At 29.8% G+C, this 25514-nt stretch overlaps 2 protein-coding genes across 5 annotated transcripts; one reads left to right on the forward strand and one right to left on the reverse strand.

The window, feature by feature from the left end:
• The first annotated feature begins 623 nt into the window (after positions 1-623).
• Positions 624-5926, forward strand: LOC111316862 (protein SUPPRESSOR OF GENE SILENCING 3-like). 3 transcript variants are annotated; one of them, XR_016333139.1, is made up of 7 exons: positions 624-723; positions 1823-2852; positions 2986-3280; positions 3452-3696; positions 4112-4512; positions 4640-4797; positions 5449-5926. XR_016333139.1 is itself a non-coding variant. In XM_022919057.2 (6 exons), the coding sequence occupies exons 2-6, from the start codon at positions 1839-1841 to the stop codon at positions 5672-5674; spliced, it is 1938 nt and encodes a 645-aa protein (XP_022774792.2). In that variant the 5' UTR covers positions 624-723; positions 1823-1838; the 3' UTR covers positions 5675-5926. The 3 variants fall into 3 exon arrangements, 1 of the variants encoding a protein (XP_022774792.2); XR_016333140.1 differs by having other exon boundaries at positions 4112-4442; XM_022919057.2 differs by lacking the exon at positions 4112-4512.
• A 4662-nt stretch (positions 5927-10588) lies between these two features.
• Positions 10589-17082, reverse strand: LOC111316863 (uncharacterized). Of its 2 annotated transcripts, XM_089753302.1 has the most exons (12): positions 16762-17082; positions 16500-16646; positions 16305-16419; positions 16093-16187; positions 15762-15865; positions 15584-15621; positions 14285-14520; positions 13928-14021; positions 13626-13816; positions 12663-12882; positions 11750-11917; positions 10589-11004 (listed from the first exon to the last, which is right to left on the reverse strand). In XM_089753302.1, the coding sequence occupies exons 1-12, from the start codon at positions 16960-16962 to the stop codon at positions 10853-10855; spliced, it is 1761 nt and encodes a 586-aa protein (XP_089609428.1). In that variant the 5' UTR covers positions 16963-17082; the 3' UTR covers positions 10589-10852. The 2 variants fall into 2 exon arrangements, with proteins under 2 accessions (XP_089609428.1, XP_022774797.1); XM_022919062.2 differs by lacking the exons at positions 13626-13816; positions 13928-14021.
• Positions 17083-25514: the final 8432 nt, after the last annotated feature.

Consider the following 25514-nt stretch of genomic DNA (forward strand, 5'->3'; position numbering starts at 1 on the left):
AGTTATATGTAGTTCTACTCAAACAGTTCCGATTACGTCTTCGTTAAGAGTGCTCAAATTTTTTATTTTGGATTTTTTTACAAAGCAAAAGTTCGTTTGCAATCAGTATAAGGAAAAAAAGATGGTTAAATGATTAAAAAAACCCCTTACAAATTTAATAATTATTTTATTATAATCAATTAAATTTTCAAACATTTATTTTTATTAATTGTATTTTTATTAGATAAAAATCGATTAATCATTAATAATTATTTTTATTTAATTAAGAATTTAATTAAAATAAAAGTAAATATTTAAAGATTCAACTGAATAAACATAAATAATTTAAAATAAAATATTTAAAATTTGATGGATTGTAATAAAATGATAAAAATTATTAAATTTTTATTGGAATGCTTCTTTTGACCTCGTGCCCAAAAAATTTCGTTCTCTATTACAAATATTTTCATAAAGCTTGAATGCCAATTTAGAACGAAGAGTTTTAGGTTTTGATTTGATTTATTGTGTCAGTTTTTGTGCGTGCTGTGCTCAAACCGCTCCGAAAATCAAATTGAATGAGCATTTGGAATCCGAGTGTGTTTAGAGCCCTACATAATTGCCGATCTGTAGCTTGCTTTCATTTCACGCAATTGTCTATCAACTACTTTGCTGATACACACTCTTCGGTCTTCAGTCTGCTCTTCACTGTCGGCGCGTGTGTTACAAACGCCGCCATTGTTTCTGGTGCTTTATTTTTCCTCCTCCATTACAATCGTACTCTAATCCTTACCATTTCTACTTAATACATGTATTTCTATGCCCTGTTTTTACATTACAAGAAAGAGCTATGTTTTCATGGATTCTATATGTATTTGAATGCCTATGTAAGGCACTGTGGATCAATGTGTGTATTTTACTGTGTATGAGTTTTGTTTACTTTTTTTATAAAAAAATGATTATGTTTTGTAATTTTTGCCTCTTCTTCTTGGGATTGATTAGATTTGCTCTTTAGAACGATAGATCTGTTAATTTTCTTTCTTACTTTCTTTCTTTTGCCTTTTGGGATCATGATTCTCGTTGCATTCAAGTATATAGAGTTTTTTTTTTTTTAACAAGAACGTTTTTATAGCAGATGCTTTTTTGAGTCCTTGTTTGCTTGCTGAGAAACCAAGGTGGAAAACAATGAAGGAAATAAAAATGAAATTTTAAAGAATTTTCCTGTGGTCCCTTTGATCAGAAGGAAAAAAAAAAAGGGCGAAAACAAGAAACTCAACTTTCATCTATAGGGTTTTTCTCTTCTTTTCCTTTGAATTTTTCACTTCTCTTTTTTTTTTTTTTTTAATTTTTCCCAAAAGTTTCATTACTATCTCAATAACCAAAACTCATTCACTCTCTCAAATAGTTTTTCCATTTTGTTTGGTATCTGAAAGCTATTATAGAGTAGCAAATTTTTTGGGGGAAAAAGGTTTTTGTCAGGAAATGCTTAATTGGTAATTTCTTGCTATGTCATATATATAATGAATGAAATTTTTAAATGACTAATATCTAGATCTTAAAGGGTTTCTGTAATCTGTAATGCTGATAAGTTGTTTTCTGAGCTTCCTCTTTTCGGAATCTTTAACAACTGCTATTGCTTAGTGCTTATAATCTTTAAAGTCCTTTTTTTATGCATTTTAATTCCTTTCTTGAGAGTGATTAATTTCAGTTTTTAACAAGTTTCGGCTAACACACGCAGACAGCACCATCTTTCCAACAATTTCATACTTAATTGTTGTAAATTTTCTTGTTTACTTTCTAGACTAATCTTCTACTTCTAACAATCAATTTTGTTATATCTTAACAGAGGATTGTGTTGGAGGATGAGTTCAAGAAAAAGGGCCGCAAACCCTTTTGTTGCTGGTGGCATTAACAACCCATCATCCAAGGGTAAAGATGTATCTGGAGTCTCTAGCCCAAAGGTTGAGCAGTTAAGCCAGGGTGTAGCAGACATGAACTTGGATTCTGCACAGGATGATGGTTGGTGGGAGGTTATCCAGAGGAAGCCCAAGAATAGAGCTGGAAGTAGTGCTGCAAGACCCTGGGGTGCTCAAACTTCCAATCCTAAACCACAGGGAGGCATGCGGCCTAATTCTGGATCAGGAAGAGCCACTGGCAATGCGTGGGCTACACATAATAGTGATTCTAGGATGGCAACTGGCAGAGGGAATGCTAGGCCCCAAACATTCAACAGTAGTTTCCAGAACAACCATGTGCCTGCACATCCCTTCATTCGTCCACCTCTTGAGCATGGATGGAATTGGCAATCCAGAGCTGGTTCCAATCCATCTAAGGGTTTACATGATGATTGTGGGAAAGACAATGTTAACACTGAGGTTGAAAAGGACAATGATATTGATGATGTAGAGGATGACTCAGATGATGATGCTGTTGATGATTCTGATGATGAACTTCTGACCGATGACTTTGGTTCAGATTCAAGTCAAAAGAGCCAGGAGACAAGAAAACAGAACAGATGGTTTAAGAAATTTTTCGAGGGTTTAGATAGCATGAGTATTGAGGAGATCAATGACCCAGCAAGGCAGTGGCACTGCCCAGCATGCCATGGTGGTCCTGGTGCTATTGACTGGTATCGAGGCCTTCAGCCTCTAGTGACACATGCAAAAACAAAAGGAGCAAAAAGGGTGAAACTCCATCGAGAACTTGCTGAACTCTTGGATGAGGAGTTGCATAGAAGGGGTGTTTTAGTTATTCCTGCTGGTGAAGCTTTTGGGAAATGGAGGGGTTTAAAAGATGAAGAAAAAGATTATGAAATAGTTTGGCCACCTATGGTCATGATAATGAACACAAGGCTTGAACAAGATGAGAATGATAAGGTATTGCTATATCTTATGCAATTTTATTTTCCGATATACTACAATAAATAAAGCTAATTGTTTCTAATTACAGTAGTAATATTCTGTTTCTATATCCTGCTCTGATCTTGTTTTTCATTGCATTATACTTCAGTGGATTGGTATGGGAAACCAAGAGCTTCTTGAATATTTCAGCTCATATGCTGCTGTGAAGGCTCGCCACTCATATGGTCCGCAGGGGCATCGTGGGATGAGTGTTCTGATTTTTGAGAGCACAGGAAGGGGTTATTTAGAAGCTGAGCGATTGCATAAGCATTTTGCTGAGCAAGGAACAGATAAAGAGGCTTGGGAACACCATCGGGTCTTATTTCATCCAGGTGGGAAGCGCCAACTTTATGGTTACCTGGCTATGAAGGAAGACCTGGACAGTTTCAACCAGCATTCTCAAGGTTATCTCCCTTTATCTCTGACAAAAGACGATGGTTATATACATGTTGGGATAAAGTGCACGATAACATTAAATGCCTGAGATTTTTCTATATCATTTTCTTCACAAATAAGTAGCTCTGCAGATACTTGAGCAGTTAATTGACATGCTGTATCACTGATCTGCTGGTTAGGCAAATCTAGGCTCAAATTTGAGATGAGATCCTATCAAGAGATGGTTGTTAAGCAAATCAGGCAAATGAGTGAGGACAACCAGCAGCTTATTTTTTACAAGAACAAGGTTGCTAAAGAGCAAAAGCTAAAAAGTGCTCTTGAAGAATCTTTTGGATTTGTGAGTGAGAAGCTCCGGCAGACAATGGAGGAGAACAGGATTGTAAGACAAAGAACCAAAATGCAGCACGAACAGAACAAAGAAGAGGTTATTGTTTCAATTCTTGATAAATTCATGTCTTGGTTGAGATTCAAGTCTGTGGCATTCTTCACAAATCTTTTGCTAGACAGTTGGCTCCGGACCATTAGTTACTAATTTTATACTATAGTACATAATAGTAACTTACTGGTTTGTGATGAATATTTCTTAGGATCTTGTGTTATTGTCTCATGTAGTTCATGTTAATGAATATTGCTTGCTGTCTTCCTGTCTTGGTTTACTTTTTTTGGTTGACATGTTCAGTATCTGGATCTCAAAGTCAGTGCATAAAACGTGCTCTTGTATAAATATAGCATGTCTGCTTTGCTGCCTTGGTTCCATCAGTTCACATGTAGTGCACTGTTTATGTATATTTTGTTCCAATTTCAGATAGGTTGTCATGTTTTGTTCGTTTTGTTTATAGATATTTGATGACAGTGATTTGATGAGATGCTGTTTTGGGGTTTCATGAATTGCCTAACACCTATGACTCCCTGCCCTACACGCCAAACCATCTCGCTGCATTTCATGCCACAGATATACCAATATCCATGCTATAATCCATCCTCAAACGGATCTTTTTCGTTCGTCTAAGCTTTTTCTCCATAACTAATTATTACCGGTAAATGATGGTGGAGGTGATCATAAAAGTTTGCTCTGTATCTAGAAGGAAAGTTCCAATTGCCACTGCATTTTTATTACGAGGACCACTGCTTTCAGAATAAATCTGGCTATTTTCTAGGCTTGGAGTTTAGGTATGTAGTCAGAACATTGAGCTGCATTCAGAATAAATATAGAATCCATGTCCAAAGCCATATTTTGCAGGTTGGTTGTTGTTAAGCAGATGAAGAGCATGCTATTGTCTTTCCTGGAATTTTACCATGTACTTGATAGAATAAATTCTTTCTATTTTCTGCTTCATGTTTACTGTTTCCTATATTGCTTTTCCCAGATGGATTTCCAAGAGCAATTCTTCAAGGAACAAATCAAATTTATCCATGAAGCAAGAGATGAGAAGGAAGAGAATTTTGAGAAGCTGCAGCAGCAACAGCGTGAGAAGGTCAAGCAATCTAACCCTAATCCTTCAAATACAGAGGAATACAGGCGAAGGTACATAATGTCGATACTTCTGTGAATTTCCTTTTGTAATTGGATTGGACACAAGTTCTGTAATTATAATAATGTAACTGATTTGCACTAAAAACAGATAGTTTTTTCTCATAAGCTGGAATGCTGCTAGATCTTTTTTTTGTTTGCTTGTTTACCTGTCGCAGTTGGCGGTCATGAGTTGGGTTGGCATTGGGTCAGGGCGGGGTGGGTTTTTGCTCACCCCGAACCTGACTCGGTTTTATATTCATAAAATTTGAACCCGACTTGAAAATTTTTTTATTTTTTTAATATTTTAATTCGATCTGATCTGATATTGTATATAACCCATATTGAACTCGGCTTAACTCGAAATTAATAAAATATTATTTTTTAAATATAAATATATAATTATATAATTATATATAAATAAAAATTTAAAAGAATAATAAAAAATAATTTTTATTTAATATCGGATTGGATTGAGTTTGTTTAAAATCTGAACTTGATTTTTTTTTTTAATATTATTCAACTCGATCTTATTTGAAACCTGATTTAGAAGAAAAAAAAAACTAATCATATGAGGTTAGGTCGAGTTGGAGTCCGCTGGGGGTGGTTTGGGTTGCTAACTCTGATTACGAGAGATTCATCTGTATTTTTTATCATTATTTGTAGGGCGGATGAAATAGCAAAATTCATAAAGTTCCAGGACGAAGAGATGGAGGCTTTTGTAGGTGAGAGGGACAAGCTGATTAAAGCACATGAAGAGAAGATGGCTGCTATGAGACAGAGGCATTGGCAGGAAGAAGTTGAGCTTGAAAAGGTGTTTGATACTGAATTGAGCCACCTCATGGAGAAGTACACTCCGGATACTTCAAAAGTCAGCACTGGCGATGCTTGATTTTACAACGGTATATAGGATAGTGGCAAAGACATGAGTCCTCCGGTTTCCTCATCAACTTTTTTGAGACAATACTGAAATTTTCTCCTCTGAGTTATAAAGTCTCAGAGTGTTAAAAGATTGGAATATTTGAGTAAAAAAGGTAAAAAATAGTTAATTTAAGCTTGCATCTATGGTTGATTTGTTATATTTGTGGTGTTTGCTTTGACATTGTTCATATCAAAAATTTGAGTTGGTCTTCGGTTTCTTTCCTATTATGTTTGCAGTGTAGGTTAAACGACAATGCTTTTTTTTTTGTTTTTGTTTTTGTGCCAGATTTTGGGCTGCCTCTTCAATGCAACTCCAAATAAAGCTAGTCCAAAGCGAAATTATTTTTTTGAACATGTATCGTTCGGTAGTTTAATTATCAAAATTATTTTTGGGAAAAGAAACCGTGCAAGTACAAATGGTGGTTTTGAGGGGTCGTGACGTATGAGAAGAATTGATAATAGGAACTGAAGAACTTACCAACAGGCTGCATGATATAGCCTTCCCCAATTTTCCTCCAAGCAAATACATAATAGAATAACATTAGAATTAGAGATAGATGATATTGAAAGATCATCTAAAATCTATTGAAAAAAAAAAAGAAAGAGGGATCATATAAAAATACTTTTGAGACAAATAAGTTGGTCTTAAAATCAAAAGTGAAGTTGAGTATTAATAAAACAAGAAAAAAAAGGAAGGGAGGTTTGGGCATTAGGTTCGAGGATTCGAGTTTCATCTTATATTAGAAAATCTGTCAGCATCGATGCTGTGCGACTTATAAATTTTTATTTTTAAAGGTGTAAATTGATGAAATTTTATATTAGTTTAAATCAACTTAACAAAAACTATTTAACAAAAGAAAGAGTAAAAATAAAGTCGAAAAAAAGCTAGAAAAAAAATAAGTTGATAAAAAAATTAACATATTCATGTTCTCTTCCTTTTTCTTTTTTAATTTTTACAACGCAAAGTGATAGATCAATTATGTATATTTCATAAAATTTTTAAAAATGATTCTAACTCATAATGTTTTGTTGTTGAAAAATATTTAGTAAAAAATGAGAAAATAAAAAATGATGGAAATTGTCAAATTGTTTTTATACATAAAGGTTCAAAATCATGTTTTCTTACCAAAAGTTGAAGATCATATACATACTTTTGATAAAATCTTAATTATATTTCTTAATTTTTTGTTCTTCTATATAAATATAAATATATATTTCTTATTTTCTTATCTCTCTTTTTATTTTGAAAAGAACTTAAAATTTTTTATGAAAGCAATATATAATTTAAAAGAATATAATTTATTGATTAAATCTTATATTTTTATATTTTAAATTATTCTAAATTATGACATTTAAATAAATATATGATAAATAAGGAAACTGAAGAAGAAAAAAATTAAAAACGAAACAAATAAAAATAATAGCAAAAAAAAAATTTTATTTCTCATTTCTCATTTTTATAATTTTTTCTTTTTCCTTCGCTCCTGTTCCTCTCCTCTCTTCCTCCCCCTCTTCAGCAGATCACTCATTCTCGCCATATCAATCACCTTCATCAGCCCCTCAGCCTTTTGGATTGATCAAGCAAGCAACATGTAAACACAATGGAATTTAAAATTTTTTAACTTCCAATAGAGATGTCTAATAGCCTATGAAAGGAGGCACAATCCATTTAAATATTAATTTATATGTTAATTGATTATGTTGGTTCAGCACAATTTTTTAACATGCATGCTGGTACTATTCATGAAAGTTAACAGTATAATCCAACACAGCACATGATTTGTAATCTTTATAGATTGTGCCGCGTTAGGCACAAAAGTTTATTTTATACCGAACTAAATATATTCCATTAATTAATATATAATTTACATGATTCGTTAAAATATCTATGTCTATCAAAATGGATAATTGAATCCATTAAATAAAATATTGAAATTATAATTCCAATATTTATTTTTAAAATAATACACACATCATTTATTTAATGCCTAATAATACACATATAACTAAGGGGTGTTGTCAGCTTATTTATATTTCATAAATAAGTGAAATTTTAGGGGAAATTTTTTTAAACTAGATATTAAATTTTTTTATAAGAAAATTTTTTTAAAAATATATGATCTATCGATATTTTGTGAAACTATTTTATAATTGGGTAATATATTACCTCTAATTAAATCATTAAAATGTTCACCATTTATAAAAACAAATGGTTACTCAAATTTCACTATAAATGTAGTTAATTGATTACGTTAATTATTTTGTGAAAAATGGAATACATTTAAAGACTCATTAGAATGCTAACTAAATATAATTTGCATGACATCATTAGAAGCGGCAAATGCAACCTTTTTCTTATGCTTTTTCGGATGACTGGTTCCTCTTTTTGTTTTATAACTAAAATCTTTCTTTTTATATACGTTATAAATTTGAAGATTTAAATCATATAAATTTTAAAAAAATGTTAATTTGTTTTTATATATACAAATTTAAATAAATAAAAATAACTTAGAATGGTTTGAAAAACAAGTTAGATTTAATCAATAATTTAAATATTTAATTAATAAATTTATTTAACATAATTTTTATTTTATAAATTACCAAAAAATAAATATAATTTTATTAAAATATAAAAAAATATATGAACACACTTAAATGTTCAAAGCTCATTTATTACAATTATAAGTCAATATAGCACAATAAATTTGGGCTTGTATATAATATAATATTAACTCACGTGTCATATGTTGATATTAATCTTTAACGACTCATATCATATCAACTCATAAGCTTAAAATTTTTTAATCCAATACAACACACATAAATATCATGTTTAACCCAACTCAATTATTTAATAGTGATTGTATCAAACATGATCAAAACCGAATCGAATTGAGTCATGCTATGAAATATTAACCCATTTGACAACTCTAACTTCCAAAAACCAAGCATCTCACACGTTGATAACATTAAATACAATCATAAATAGCAATCAACAAGAGCAAAAAATTATTTACATTGTTTTTTTTATTCAATAAACGCTAAACCACCAGGACCGTTGATCTAAGTCATTGCAAACACCAAGCTGTTCTAAGTGTTTAACCTTCGATGAAAGTCTACACAAACAAAGATTGAAAGAGTCTTCTTAAAAAATGTAAAGAAATCTCGCCGAATATTATGCTAATGGTATATGCGATTGACTATTTTAGTTTTACGGTTTCTCAACACGAGATTATAAATGAATGGCATATACAGGAGCGACCAAACATTCTTCAATACGATCAAGACCTATTCTTAATAGGTTTTGTGTCTTTTAACTATTTTTCTTGAACTTTTAATTTACTTAATTTAATTTTGAAGTTCCTAACTTTCTTTAATTAACTTAAACTTAAATAGTCCTTAATTTAATATTCTACAAGCTACCTTTTTTTTTTTTTTTAATGTGCGATCCATTAGACATTTTAATATGACAATAAATATAAATATTGTAATCTTTATTTAATTTAAATTATATGAATAAAAACTGTTGAATTCAGCATTAATTTTCTAATTAATCATTTTTGTACTTACAAATCACAATTGTCATCTAATAATAAGTTATTATCACCCTATTAATAGGAAATGTCAAAAGGATTTGGTCAACCTTCCATTTTTAATTTCTTCATATAATTAATATTATTTCATCACAAAATATCTCGATTTAGCTTTGAGCTAGATTAGTGTTTATTCAATTAGTTTAATCATTTTAAGTCTCAAGTTTAGCAATTAACTCTTCAAATAAGTTTTAGAATTATTTCAAAACTTTATACACATTAGTCAAAGATTTCTTAAGTTAATTTTGATCAAAACTACTTTTTTTTTTTTGTGCAATCTTACCAAGACTACTTGGAATTTTCTCTTGATTGCTCAAGGTGATAAATTATATATTAATTACTCGTGTATCTTCATATGTGTGATGTTATATACAATAATATCTGACTAAGGCATCTATGGGTAGGGCATCCATGCTAAAAATCATAAGATAAAATCAAAGTATAACATTTATCATATAAAATTAATAGTAATCTAAAGTTAGAAGATCATTTATAAAATTATAATATGAAAAATTTTTCGTAAACTCTAAGTGATTTATCAAATTACATTCTTATGTTGAGTTATGTTTAGTAAATTCATTCTTATGATAAGAACTCACATGTTAACTTAAGTCTCTCCAACTTTTAATTTATGAAAACGATTGTTTACTTCACAAGTAAGAGTATAATCATGTGTCGATCTCAATAGCTTTGTCAATATTTTATATTAATAAAAGCATTAACTAAATAATTTATGAATATAGTTTTGATGTAATGATTTCATAATTCTTTGTAATTCCTTTGCAAAACATATTTAGTTTATGAACTTTATCTAAGAAATAATATTAAATATGTAATACTAATAATTTATAGATAAAAAATGCCTTAACTAATAAAAATAACGCTCAATTATCACATATCCTACAACCAATACGATTGGTCATCTGGTAACTAGCTTGCCAAATGCCTACCAAGTTGTTAACCACTATGGTCTCATCCTATTTCCTTGTTCCAGACTTGATTTTTCTCGCAATGCTAAAATTTTTCAAGGCCTTGGTAACTACCCTTTTTAAGTGCAGTAATTTCTCCAATTCATTTTGAGTTACACTCTACTAGGTCTCATATAATCGACAAAATCACAATTTCAAACTGGGTAAATGATTATACGTGCAAACATCACGCCCATCAAAAGCATGTTAAAAACAAGGAATGCATATACTTTGGCCATTTTTAGAGATCAGATGACCAAGCTGAGCTCTTTAGAGTATAGTTGTTATGCGCAAAAATTCTTAAGAAAAATGGAAAACATCAAATTAATCAAAATAAACAAAAATAGATGTTGATATATCCATGTTATATAGCTAACTTCACATGGTGACACAAATCTGAGTGCTCTTTCCATTAGAATCCTGGAGAGAGGCAATGGCCTGTAACCAGACCTTTCAGGAACAGCGTTCCAATCCAAATTTATAAAAACAAAAAGTCCCACTTAAAAATAATGGTCACAGCACATCAATTTTACATTTCTTTCAACTAAACTAGAGGGAAAAAAAAAAAAAAAAAAAAACAAAACAAGCTCAGTTGATTTTCTTCTCATCTTCCTTGGCAGTAGTAACATCGGTGCTGCCAGACGTCTGATCATCCTCACCGCCAAAACCAAATTCATTTATACGTTTCTTGTCAACAGGATATACCCACCTCTGGTACAGATAGATTAAAAATATAAGATCTGCAAAATAAGCATGAGAATGAGAATTACACAGAATATGCAGCGAAAACACAATATACTAACAGAATACGTCTAATACAAAATGATCTTGAACTCATATTACAGCAAGGATGGATCAGTTATTGTGACCGTTAATCCTATATATAAATTTTGCAAGTAGTACAGCAGATGTCAGCATTTGACCAGCTTTCAACCCTTAATGACAAGGGTCCCAGATATAAGTTCATGATGATATATCCGATCTCTCTATGATACAAATATATAAAGATATTAATGAATAACTTCACAAAATGAAAAAAAGGTCAATAAACATCATAATTGCTAAGCAGAGACCAACACACCCTGAAGAGTCAAGTTGGTGAGAGACCAACCCAGCTCTTACCCTTTGATTATGAAAACATATAATGGCTGATGAGAGTATGGTTAACACTGGCACTAATATAAAAAATACATCCCACGTTTGAGTTAAAATTTTCTGTTTTTGTTTTTGTTTTTTTTTTTTTCTGGTTTACTGAGACTCTTTCATAATTAATTTGTCATTACTAGGTCAAATAAATTTTCAGATAGTAGGTCATTCAGCCTTTTGTATCTGTTCGGGTTATAAATCCAAAACATACAAAGATTTGCTTGGTAAGTATGGAAGGGAGAGCATTGGATTAAAAACTTGTTCCTTCCTCCTATTTATTCCCCCAACTAACCAAAGCATCAATTAAAAAAAAGACAACAAGAAAGAATTATATCTTACCATCACGGAAGACAGAAAGCCGATGAAGTGTTGGCATTTTTATGACAAATGCAAAGAGATCATCAATGATGGTGTTAAGGAACTTGTAAGTCATCTGCCTCCAGGGTAAATGAGCAACGGACTTAAGCTTATAGTTTATGAAAAGCTGAGGGCACATCATAATAAAACCTGCCAAAAGCATAGAAGTAACATTACTGCATTATACATATGCACAATTGAAAATTCAGTAGCAAATAAAGAATTAAACCGAAAACTTTCTATAAGAATTATAGGTGTAAAAGGAACCACGTATCCATATAACAAGTAGATGTTGAGGCTTATTGTCCAAACCAATTATGTAGCCATAAGGACAAGGAGTCAAATTCATCATTATTCAGGTGGCCCCTTTCTCTTCCTGAAGTATAACTAATAAGCCTAAGCATAAAATAATTCATGTAATGATCAGATATTACGAAACAGGCAACCTAAGTTTAACTTCAACAAGTAACGGTCCCCACTTCTACTAAGAATGTTAACTTGAAGGGTCCTTGCTCACCCTATTATAAGGTATAACTTTTTGTCCTCTATCTAACAGCAGTAATTGGTTGCCTATCAGGAGCTTTTTGTTAAGCCTGAAACAGCATAGGCATTTCACAAGAAGGACGAATATTTTGTGTACCAGCTAGTGTTTCTTAAGGAAAACAGGGACTGAGGCTCAAAGGCTTTACTTAATGCATCAAGGTTTAAAAAAAGAAAAAGAGCAGATGACAAAATATTAGAAGTCCCACATGGAAAGAAATTTTTTAGAAGTAATTATTATTTTCTTCTCCAACTTTCACAACATTAAACTTTCACCATGTTAATAACTTGTAGTTGGCAGCAGGTCACCAAGAGAAGTATCAAAGCAATAAACAGGAAAGGACAGATGGCTTACCAAACATGTATACACAGCTTGTGAGGGAAGAAAGAATCCAAGAATACCAGCTCTTATGGCGCTCATACATAAGGGAATATATAGAAAAGCATGCAACAAGGAAGAAGAGCACATAGGACAAATACTTCATCGCTATATCATCATATTCCTTAGTTTTATTGCTCGCATATGAATCACGATCTCGGAACCTCAACATAGGTATCCTTCCACTTCTATCAATCTGAATTTGACAAAGAAATATTGCTAAATTTGATACTCTTACAATAAATTAACTAAAACCTGGTTGATAACCAGACGTGGCCTAGTTGTAATGGCATCAAGTACTAAAAATCGAGTTTCAAATGAAACATCATGATAATATCAGATAAGTGCAACAGTTCATGAAAGAACATCTGGCACACTGCCAAAACATTAGCAGAATACAGACCTTCTATAGTTTCAGACAAATAATTAGGTTGGTATGCCGACAAGAAAAGTAAGAACAATGATGGCTCTATTGTTATCTTACAAGCAACTACAACAAAAAAGAAGAAGAAGAAAAAAAAAAGAGAAGAATAGGGCATCTAACTAAAAACCATGCATGGAAAAGACATTCATGTCCGAATATGCCTCTTAAATATTTGACAGCTGATTCAAAATGATGGTTTTCTCGATTCAATTGATGGTAGAATATGAATGTATACTCAAAATATTTGCAATCCTCAAAATAATGGCCTTTGACTATAAAACACTTATAAGGAGTGAAGATCGATTATAACCAAGAAGAAAGCACGATTACCTATAAGACAAAGTTGACTATATACTCATAGAATTAGAAAAGTTTAACACACACGCACACACATAGGGATCTCATTTAGTATCAAACTTTCAGCATAAATGCCTTTTTTTTTTCTTTTTCTTTCCTGGAAGGTTGCCACAATTTAAATGATACCCAGCAAAATAAGGGCAAGCATGAACTCGTACCTCTATGTGCATCGCTTTCCCTATTTTCCAAAACTCAATGCAGCAACCAATTCCAGAACTAGCAAGTATCATCCATGAGGTCTCGTTATCAAGTAGATAGAGGAAAACAATGAGCTGACACAAAAAGTTCACTACAACAGACTTTGCAGACAGTCCTTCCATAGACTTATTTTTGTTCCAAAATTGGATATCTGCAAAGAAAACCAACATACTAAAGCTATGTCTCCAGTGTACAACAGAATTATCCAAAAAAAAAATCTATGTAGGTAATGAAGCATTTTCAAAATAAAGAGTCATTTTACCATTCTTGAAAGCCAGGAAGTCGAACACAGAATGAAGCAAAGAAACGACCATTGTAATCACTAGCAAGTAAGGATTTCCTTCCAGGAAGACCCTCTACAGAAATTTATCAAGTAAATAGTCAGCATTTGAAAAGATAAAAGGGAATAAAAGAATTTTGAACTTCAAGGTAGAAGTTAAGGGTTTAGGGTTATTTGCTTTCTTTTGCAGAATGAGATTTCTTTTTAGTTTTTAAACTCTGAGAATGTAACTTTAAAAGTAGAAATATAGACCATATGTTGACTCTTTTTAGCTAGTTATACATCATAATTATTTCTGAAATATCTAAACTTCCCATGATAATACAAGATAAGAAATACCTTCAGTTCATCAGCCTCGCCTTCAAGCATGCTTCCATAACTACGATGAATTTGGAATGATTGGTCAATTTGGAGGAATAGTTGCCACTTCATCATGCTTATGGGGCCAACCTCCAAATTAAGTGGCAATTCTGTCACCGACTCATTAATTGCAATCAACTTATCTCTAAGTAACCAAAATTCGTTGAAGAAGATGGTCGGGTAGTAATTTCCTTTACTAGGCTCAATATTTAAGTCTGCAAATCTGAAGTCAAGAAACTTAAAGCTCTGTATCTGCAGCTCTAACACACTAATAGTAGCCACCAAACGTAACTATCATATCGCCAAATAATGGTGCAACTCAACGAACATAATATATCCAGCAGGATGATTTCCAATCAAAAAACATAAAAGCTAGCACGCATCTGCCTAAAAGAATACAGATCATTGTGACTAAGCAAGTTATGGCTACATCTAGATTGACATAAAAGCTAGCAAGCATCGGTCTAAAAGAATACAGATCTTTGTTATGGTTACATCTAGATTGATCTTCAAATAAATTATGGTAAAATTTTGAATGGATCAATATGCTAACAATTGATCATTTTGATAGAACAATTTCTTATAACCAAAAAAATAACAGTTCTTAGAAATAGAACCTTAATCAGTCAATGGAGAAAAAATCATATACCTAAACCAAGGAATTGACATAAAAAGTAGGAATGAGTTCAATTAATTCTCGACCATAGAAATGTTATTACAGACGAGAAAACAATAAAAGTTTATATTCGATCAATAATTGCTAATAAAAAAAGTATGATACACCAAAGTAGCTTCAAACTTTGATGCTTTTTGTCCTCCGATCTTCCTTCCTAGATTAACTCCAATCTGATACTTATTTACACTACTGTATGATTAGAATGGCTGAGCTAGTCTTCACTAGTTACTATCCCATTTATGATGAAAATTACTGAGCTGATCTTCACCAAATTACTATCTATACTAATGTATAAGAAGAAGAGTGGCAGAGCTGAACTATAATCCTCTGCTTTTCCTTCCTAGATAAACTCCCATACACAACTTTACTTGCATGACCTAGGACCAAGTTTTGACCAAATTTCTACTGCCAAAACTGAAGTCAATTAAAAGAAAATGATGTCCCAGGATCCAAATCATACCATGTAAAACATAAATAATTTTCTTTAAGAACAAAATAAGCACCAATAAGAACATAAGAGTCAACCAAGAAAGTTCAAAATTATATAGGACTCAATAACCATAACTGAGATGTGGAATGACAAAAAAGTAGCATAAGGATACAAGGAGCAATATTTGGTGGTACAGCGTTGTGCCCGTATCTGGAAAAGAAGAAAGGCCAAAACATTAGTTTATTTTCCAAAAATCTGTCATGAAATCATGAAATAGAATAAAGATAAACAACACTAATCTTATATTTCAATAGAACATTACAGAAACATGATATTAAGCAGAAACTTACCTTGTAAAATCTTCAACCAAGTTAATTGTAATATTTGGTTTCCAATAAGCAATCCACTCAATAGGGCCATCATCTTTGGAGTCAGCTTCAGCATCATCAGCCACCTGAAGCAAAATGATTCCACACTAAGATAATTATATTGTTGCAAAATTCAAGAGAATTGGAAGCACACAAAAATAGAAATAAATGAGATTCTATCATGAGGAACATTGAATGAAATTTAAAAATATAAACACCCAGAAAGTTTAGATCCACTCTACATGAACCCAAAGTTCATTTTGTTAAAAGTTACAATATCCTTAGAAATATGTTATACTAGGAAAGAACAAACCATAGCCACTGATTCAACCCCTTCAGCATCTTTGGAATTCCCAAGAAGACTTTTCCTCTTATCAGAACTTGACTTGGGCAAATATGTCACAACAGCTGAAATCAAATTACAAGGAGGTTACTTGTTCACCATTAATCCCCATCAAATGGAAAAAGAAACCATTAATCCCCATCAAATGGAAAAAGAACATAATGACAGACAGGGAGACTCACGATAAGTCCTCCCAAAGGCAGATTGAGGCTGGTATTCAGGGTCATTTGGATCTGGAGGGTAACCCGAGCGTGCAAAGAAAACGTGGGCATAGAGACTGCCATTGTTTTTCAAGGCCTGAAAGATAACATATCAACTTCTTCATGTTATCTAAGAGAGCAACAGCCTAACTGCAAGCATGTAAAAAGAAACCTTACCTCGGAAGGATAGTACTTTAAAGAAAGAGTATGGGTGCTTTCAGAACCCCAAGTGGCGTAAGGAATACTAGTTTCATGCCATACAAGAGAAGCTTCGTTCCCAAAATCATAGAACTTTTCATGCTCAGAAAGATATAACCACATATCCTGAAAACAGAGAAACAAAATCATAGATCAAGAAAACTAGGGAAAGATGAAATTCATGTTCGATTTTAGGGTTTAGTTTAACTTTGTTTTATGAATTTTGTTGGAAGCAACATACCAAGGGTTCGCCCTTCTGGAAGAGATTGGAGATGAGGTTAGAAGGGTCCGCGGGCGGCCTTTTTGGAGAGAAGAATTTGGAAGCAAAGTACCAAAACACGGCGATCCTTATGATTCCAGTTATGGTCTGTCCAAGTCCACCTTGTTGCTGCTGCCCCTGTTGCTGTCCTCCTCCTCCGCCCACTGCTGCTGGCGGCGCCATTTTTTTTCTGCGTTTCCCAGATGCGGTTTCTGAGAGCTTCCAGATGGAAAACAAGAGGTAAAAAAAAAAGGTATTTAGCTTACTCGGTGAAATTAAAGCATTGGTCACACGATACAAGGCAATAAGGGAGAGATATTTTTGTTTATTTTATTCTCAAAAGAAAAGGTTGTTTGTTTGTAAAGTTGATAGATGTGTATTGGGAATCTTATACTACAGTTCCCACTTGCCTCCGCCCCTCCAAGTAAAGCGAACTGAATAATAAATTCTAATAAAACCCATATTCTTATACATTTGTGGCATTTCAAAAGTTTTGCCGAGTAAACATTTATTTTTACGACACTAAAAACAATGGACTTTCAATTTAAACTGAAGAAAATATTATTTTATCATACAATATAAAAAACTTTTGACAAATTTCATACCAAATTCAATTAACAAAATTGATTTTATTTTAATTTTCATTTTTCAATACAATTAAAATAAATTTCTTAAGTAGGCTAATAAGTTAAAATTCAACATAACAAGCTTGAAAATGTATTTTATATAATTTTATAATAATAGAAATCATATTATTTTCAAATTTTAATATTTTCATTAAAAAATTATCATTAGTTACAAAATTACTTAATTATAGGTTGAATTTTTTTTTTGGATTATCATTTCAGTTTTTTTTCTATTAACTTTCATTTTGAATTGTTTTGAGTTAAGAATTATTTCAAGATTAGATAACTTCAAATTCACATTATTTTAAGTTCGCGTTATAATATGTACAATTTTGAGATTCGATTATTTTTAAATGAGTTAAGAATACCATGATTCTTAAACTTTAAATCAAATTTTATTTTGATTTGTAAACCTTAAAAGTTCTAATAGGATCTTCAATTGTTCAAAATTATTTTAATTTAGTTATTTTGCTTATAGAATCATTTAAATTAGTAGTAAATGCCAATTGGCATCATATAGATGGTGTCAACTGACATTTCCCGTGACAGATAAATGGACAAAATAAAATTTTGCTCAAAATTTAAGGACCAAAGATACTACTAACTAAATTTTTATTTCAAATATTTTTTATAAAATATTAAATTTAAAAACGTTTTTATATTTTTTATTGTAATATAATTTGTTAATTAAATATTTCTTTTGTTTTTATAAAAATAGATATTTAAAAATTAAAATTAAGTTAAATTTTAAATCTTTTTGAAAAAATTTCATATCATTTTATATAAAAAAAATATGATTTACTAATAAATTATAATAGAAAATATTATTTTCTATCCAAAAAAAATTTTTCAATTAAAATATAAAATATCCTTTTCTTTTTCTTTTTCTAATATATTTTATAAAAAAGGAACAGGAAAATAAAAGAAAAATAAAAATAATTAAAGAAAATTTGATTTTTTACATTACATATATATTTTAAAAATATTATAATTTAAAATAATTTTTATTTTTTATTATGATATTTTTATTAGTAAAATACTATTTTTAATAGAAAATATATTTTAAAAAATTAAAATTTACTTAAAATTTTGAAAATCCATTAATTTTAAAAATCAGTTCTACAAAATTCTATATCATTTTTAAAAACTTAAATAAAAAAACTTATTTATCAATTAAACAATTAAATAAAAAGCTCCATATAATTTTGAAATATTAAGTAAAAAATTTATATCATTTTAAAAAATAGATTTATGAGTCTATTCAAAAATCGTTTTCCTATTTAAAAAATCTTGTTTGAATATATTTTAATCAAAAAATTTATACTTATATAAAATAAAAAATATTATTTTCAATAACTCGATTTATTCCTTTATTGGATCAGATACAATAACGAATGTTTTGATTGTCTATTTTTTACTTTTCTATAAATAAAAATTTTAATAAAGAATAGATTCAAAATAATTTTTTTCAATAGGAAATTATTAAAAATATATTAATAAATTAATTATTAAAATAATTTGAAATTTTTTAATTAATGTTTTAAAAAGATATGAAGTTTTTTATTTAATTTTTTAAACTGATATAAGAATTTTTACTTAATTTTAAAAAAATGATATCAATTTTTTCAAAACAATTTTGAAAATTTAGACTTAAATTTAATTTTTAAAATTTTATTTTCTATTAAAAATAAAAAATATTTAACAAATAAAATCTTATAATTTAAAAAATATAAAATTATAATTTTAAATTTAATATTTTATAAAATATATCTTAAATATAAAAAAAAAATCAATAAACTAGAATCCATGATCCCTAAACTTTGAGCTAAATTCTATTTTGTCCTTTCATCTACCACGTAAGATGCCAACTGTGCCATCAAACTACCATCCACGTGATACTAACTAGCTTTTGCCTTCAATTTGGATAGTGCCATAAACAAAAGGACCAAAATAGGATAATTTTTGGTAATTGAAGATCCAATTAAAACTTTTTAAAGATTAGGGATCAAAATAAAATTTTGTTAAAGTTTAGGGATTACAAGTACTATTTATCATTTTCAAATTCAAATGTTTTACATTTAAGAATAAATCAATTTCATGTTCCCTAAATTTTGAGGTAAATATCATTTTGATCCCCAAATTTAAAAAAATAATATATTGGTCCATATATTTTTATGGTTATAACAAAATAATTTTTTTATAAAAAAATTTGTTAATGTCATCACTAAAACAATTTCTATATAAAAAGATAACAATAAAACATTTTTACTTGTTACATTTATAATAATAAATAGTTACTAAAATACTAGTAATTTTGATAATTATATAAAAATAAAATCACTTTTTAACCCTTAATTTTGTTAGTAAATATTTTTTGGATTTAGTTTTAGGCTAAAAAAAGAAGTATATATCTTAAAAATGAAAATGACCTATCATTAGCCTTGAATTGATAAAGTATTTTGAAATGATAAAACAAAAATTTGTTAAAATTAAATTAAAATTCCTTTAAACTTAATTTGAATATTTTTCTAGCCCTTTATCAAGTGAAAAATTATTTTCGAACAAAAACAATCCTTTCTCATGGTTTAAAAATGTTTTTGGCAAAAAATGCATGAAAATGATTGATCCCCTCAAACACCAAATTAATCCACTTTTGTCCAAAATGTTTTCTTATGCAAGTTTTATGAAAACCAATCGATTTCCTCCTTTAGCCAATCGATTGGCTCGAGGGTATGTATGATCTGATTGATCCCCTCTCTAAAATGGATTAACTATTTTTCAAGCAGAAGCAAAAATTGTTTCAAAACTTCAAAAAACCAATCTATGTTATTTTTAGGCCAACCGATCCCTTTTTTTATATATAAGCAAAACATGTTTTAAATGCAATGTGTTTTAGCTTGTAAAGCCAAAATCAATCGATCCCCTCTAAAAAGTGATTGATCAATTTGACCTTGACAAGCTTAAACGATCATATTTTCTTATTGATTTGTAGAGGCTCCATACATTAAATGAAACTAGTGGCTCTCTTCCTTTCTCTACATATAAAAAAAAGTCTTCTACCACATTACAAGCTATTAAAAGATAAGAAAACTTATTGCTTCCATCCACCATCTTCTTCAAGTATTAAAGAGCATTTTGTTGTGAGAAAAGTGTAGAAATTTGAATTTTATATTTGTTTCTCTTTTGATATCGTTCATAACTTTGATTTATACTTCAAATTTGCAAAAACTTAACCTTATAGAGGTTCTTTGAGTTTGCAAAAATACTTTAAAACTTGTATTGTGAGGTTGTGAGTTTAAGGGAAAAGATAACCCTTAAAAGATTATGTTGTTGATTTTATAGAGTTTTGAAAAACTAGGTTGTAACATTCAACACATAGTAGATTAGACTCTTTGGTAACTAAGGCTAAGGGAAAGGATGTAAGTGCCTTGAGAAATGACCAAACCTTTATAAATATCGATATTTGATTCTCAAACTTTACCTCTTTACATCTCAAGTTGTTTATCTTATGCTTATATATTGTGTTTATTTGTTTAAAAATCAATATTTATGGTTATTGTGTTAATTGGTGTTCAAATTGTTAAATTTTGTAATTAATCACTTCACCCCATCTTGGTTTAATTCAAATATTTGAACTAATAATTGATATCAGAGCTAGTACTTTTTTTTTTAGGTCTAACAACCTAAAAGTGATCCTAAATGGTTCAAAAAAAATATGGTGATGAATGAAGAATAACCATTCATAAGTTACAACAATTATGGAAAGCAACAAGAAGTGTATTTAATGGCAAATGAAATGGTTGCCATATCTTTCAGTAGTGAAGGTAATTCCATTGTAAGACATCCACTATTTGTTAGTGATAACTATTTATATTGGAAAACAATAATGAGATTCTTTATTTAAGCAAATGATTATGATGTTCGAAGAGTTATTATCAGTGGTTTTTAAATTCTAATAAAAAGGGTTGAAGATAAAGAGGTAATAAAGCAAAAAAGTGAATGAGATACTAATGATATTAAGATGATAGAACTCAATGTCAAGGTAATGCATACACCTTTTTGTGCATTGGGGCCTAGTGAGTATAACAAAGATTTTTTGTGTGAAAATGCAAAGGAGATTTAGGATAAATTGGTCGTTACTCATGAAGGTATAAATCAAGTGAAAGAGACCAAAATTAGCATGCTTACTCATGATTATGAGCTAATTCAAGATGAAACTAGAAGAGACCATTAGTGAGATGCAAACCGTTTCATTGACATCATTAATGTTTTGAAAGCTCTGGGGAAGACTTATTCAAATGTGAAAATGGTGAAAAAAATTTTAAATAGTCTATCAAAAAATTGAGAGGCTAAAGTGACAGCAATTGAAGAATCTAAAGAACCTTACATACTTTCTTGAAATGAATTCATATATTCTTTCCTAACCTATAAGATAAAGCTTAAGCATGAACAAGAACCAATTAAAAAAGGTGAAATTGCTCTCAAATCAATCATTCAAGAAAAAAAAAGATTGAACAAGATAAGGTTGATGAGCAGGAAGAAATGGTCATATTTGTAAAAAGGTTCAAAAAGTTCATGAAGATGAATAAGTTCTTAAATAAAAAAAGGTCACAAAGGGAAATGATCAAGGGAAAATTAAGTAAAAAAAAAAAGGGATCACGTTATTTGTTATGAATACAACAAATTGGGTCATATCAAATTTAATTATCCTTTGTGAAAAAATAAAATGCAATAAAGCCAAAAAAGAAAGCAATGGTTACAACATGAAGTCATAGTGACTTCTTTAATGATGAATCAAATGAGAAAAAAGTAGCCAACCTATATCTCATGGCTCTTCATAAACCCAAGGAAATTACTAATCCAAATTATTTAAATTCATGCACATTTGATAAGTTGTAAGATATTTTTTATGAATTAGCTATGTAATTTGAAAGCTTGAACATGAAGTATAACAAAATGATTTCTAATTTGAAAGTAGAGAATAAGTTCTTAACTAAGGCAAAGAATAACTTAAAAAAGGAAATTGAGTGTTTGAAATTGAATGTTGATGATTTGACCAAGAAAAATGCAAATTTACAAAATTCTTTTCTAGATTCTATATGAGACATCAAAAGCTAAATGATATGCTTGAAACTCAAAAAACATTCTTTGATAAAGATGGATTATGTGTAATAGTGGTGATAAAAAAACTCATTTGAAGAATTTTTTTGTTAAACTAAATGATTCATCTAGTACATTTGCATATTATCACAAATTGGGTCATTCTATGTAATATTGTTCCTTAAAGAAAGTCATTTATAAAAGGTAAATTCATTAGAAGTGTGTGAATTTTAAAAAGAGTTAACATATCTTAAGATGATATTATTAGGATGAAGTGGATTCCAAAAGGTATAAAAATTGTGAGTACTAACATTCAATGACCCAAGAAAATTTGAGTACCAAAAACAAAGGTTTGATTGTGTACTTGTAAGTGAATAAGAATTGCTACAAGTCAAATTCAAGCAAGAACAATCCGTGGGACTTTAATAGTGTATGCTCAAAGCACATGACTGGAGACAAAACTTAGTTTAAGGACTTAAAGGCTAAAAGTAGAGGAGATGTTACATCTGGAGATAATTCAAAGGTCAATTGAAGGAATTGGTTTCATTGGTAAGAATTCTTCTACTACTATTGAAAATATTTTATTTGTGAAAGAACTCAAGCATAATTTACTTAGCATTAGCCAATTAAGTGATAAAGGGCTTAAAGTTGTTTTTGAATCCATGTGCTATCAAGGGATTGATGTCAAAACTAATAAACTAGTTTTAATTAGACAATGCCAAAAAAATATTTATGTTGTGCATTTGGATGATTTATCTTCTAAAAATGTTTGTTTCATGGCTCAAAAATAAAATGATAATTGGATTTGGCATAGGAGTCTTGGACATGCAAGTATACATGTAATTTCAAAACTTTCACAAAAAGATTTAGTAGTTGGTTTTTGAAAATGATAAAGTTTGTAATGCATGTGTTCAAGGAAAACATAAAAAATTATCTTTCAAACCTAAGAATTGTGTTTCAACTACTAGACTACTTCAACTACTTCATATTGATCTTTTTGGTCCTATTAGGATAATGAGCCTTTGTGGTAAATAATATAGGTTTGTTATCGTTAATGATTTTCCTAGATATACATGGGTTGTCTTTTTCCATTAAAGGATGAAGCTTTGGAAAATTTTATCACTTTTGGTAAACAAATACAAAATGTAAAAGGATATTAAATCTCTAGTATTATGAATGATTATAGAAAAGAGTTTGAAAACCTTGGCTTTAATGAGTTTTGTAGTCAAAATGGTATTAGCCATAATTTTTTCATTCCTAAAACTCCTTAATAAAATGACGTAGTAGAAAAAGAGAAATAGAACTTTGAAAGAAATTGCTAAAAATTATGTTTTGTGAAAATAATTTACCTAGATATTTTTAAGTAGAAACCATAAATACCTCTTGTTATATTATAAATAGAGCTATGATTAGGCTAATTTTGAAGAAAACTCTTTATGAACCTTTTAAATGGAAAGGCCTAACATAAGTTATTTTCATCCCTTTGGTTGCAAATGTTTTGTTTTGAAAAATAGAAAAGATAATCTTGAAAAATTTTGATGCAAAAAGTGATGAAAGCATTTTCTTAAGATATTATTTGATTTTAAAAGTTTATAAAGTTTTTAATAAAAGGACATTGGTTATTGAAGAATCTATACATGTTATTTTTTTATGAGTTTAATCTTTCTTTGAGAAAAGCATCTCTTGATGATGATGATGTAGGAATACTTTAAAAAAATATCAATGATGTATTACATGACATTGAAGAGAATAATGAAAAAAAAGATGATGAATTTTTGGAGGAACGACAACAAATAGAGCATGAACTTAATTACCATAAAGAAAAAAGGTATATCAAAGATAATGAGATTATTGGTGATCTATCATAAGAGATAAAAACTAAATCTTCTTATAATGTGTGTAACTATGTTGCTTTTTTTTCTTATATTGAACCTAAGAACATATATGAAGCCTTGGAGATGATCATTGGATTCTGGTTATGTAAGAGGAGTTGAACCAATTTGAAAGAAGCCAAGTGTGGAGCCTTGCACCTAAATCTAGTGATCTTCCTACTATAGGCATCAAATGGGTTTCTAGGAATAAAATGGATGACCATAGCAATATTATTATAAGCAAAGCTAGGTTAGTAGCTCAAAGGTATAGCCAAGATGAAAGAATTGACTATGATGAAACCTATGCCTTAATTGTTAGATAAAAGGCTATTAGAATGTTGCTTGCATTTACATATTTTAAGGATTTCAAGCTATTTTAAATGGATATCAAGAGTGCATTTCTAAATAGTTTTATAAATGAAAAGGTATATGTCGAACAACCTCCCAATTTTGAAAATCCAAAATTTTTAAATCATATTTACAAATTGACAAAAGTTTTACATGGTTTATAACAATCTTCTAAAGCTTGGTATGAAAAATTATCAAAATTTTTAATTGGAAATGGTTTTAATAAAAGGAAGGTTGATATTACACCTTTTATTAAAACAAAAGGAAATGACTTTCTCATTGTATAAGTTTATTTTAATGATATTATAATTGGTGCTATTAATGAATCTCTTTGTTAAGAGTTTGTTAAGACTATGCAAAGTGAATTTGAAATGAGCATGATGAGAGAACTTACATTTTTCTTGGGGTTACAAGTAAAGTAAACAAAAGATGGCACTTTCATTAATCAAGCCAAATACATCAAGGACTTGCTTAAAAGATTTGAAATTGAGAACTCAAAGCCATACTCAACTCTTATGAGCACTTTAACAAAGCTTGACAAGGATGAATGACGTAAATGAGTTAATTCTAAATAACATAGGTTTATGATTGGTTTGTTGCTATGTCTTACTATAAGTAGACCTGAAATAATGTTTAGTGTGTGCTTCTATGCTATATTTCAATCATCACTTAAAGCATTGCATTTATTTGCTATTAAAAAAATTTTTAGATACCTTAAAGACATTCTCAATCTAGGATTATAGTATCTAAAAATATCATCTTTTGCTTTGCATGCTTATTTTGATGTGGA

This window comes from Durio zibethinus, chromosome 24, assembly GCF_047325235.1.
Source record: "Durio zibethinus cultivar Kanyao isolate XHJ-2024 chromosome 24, ASM4732523v1, whole genome shotgun sequence".
Classification (NCBI taxonomy): domain Eukaryota; kingdom Viridiplantae; phylum Streptophyta; class Magnoliopsida; order Malvales; family Malvaceae; genus Durio; species Durio zibethinus.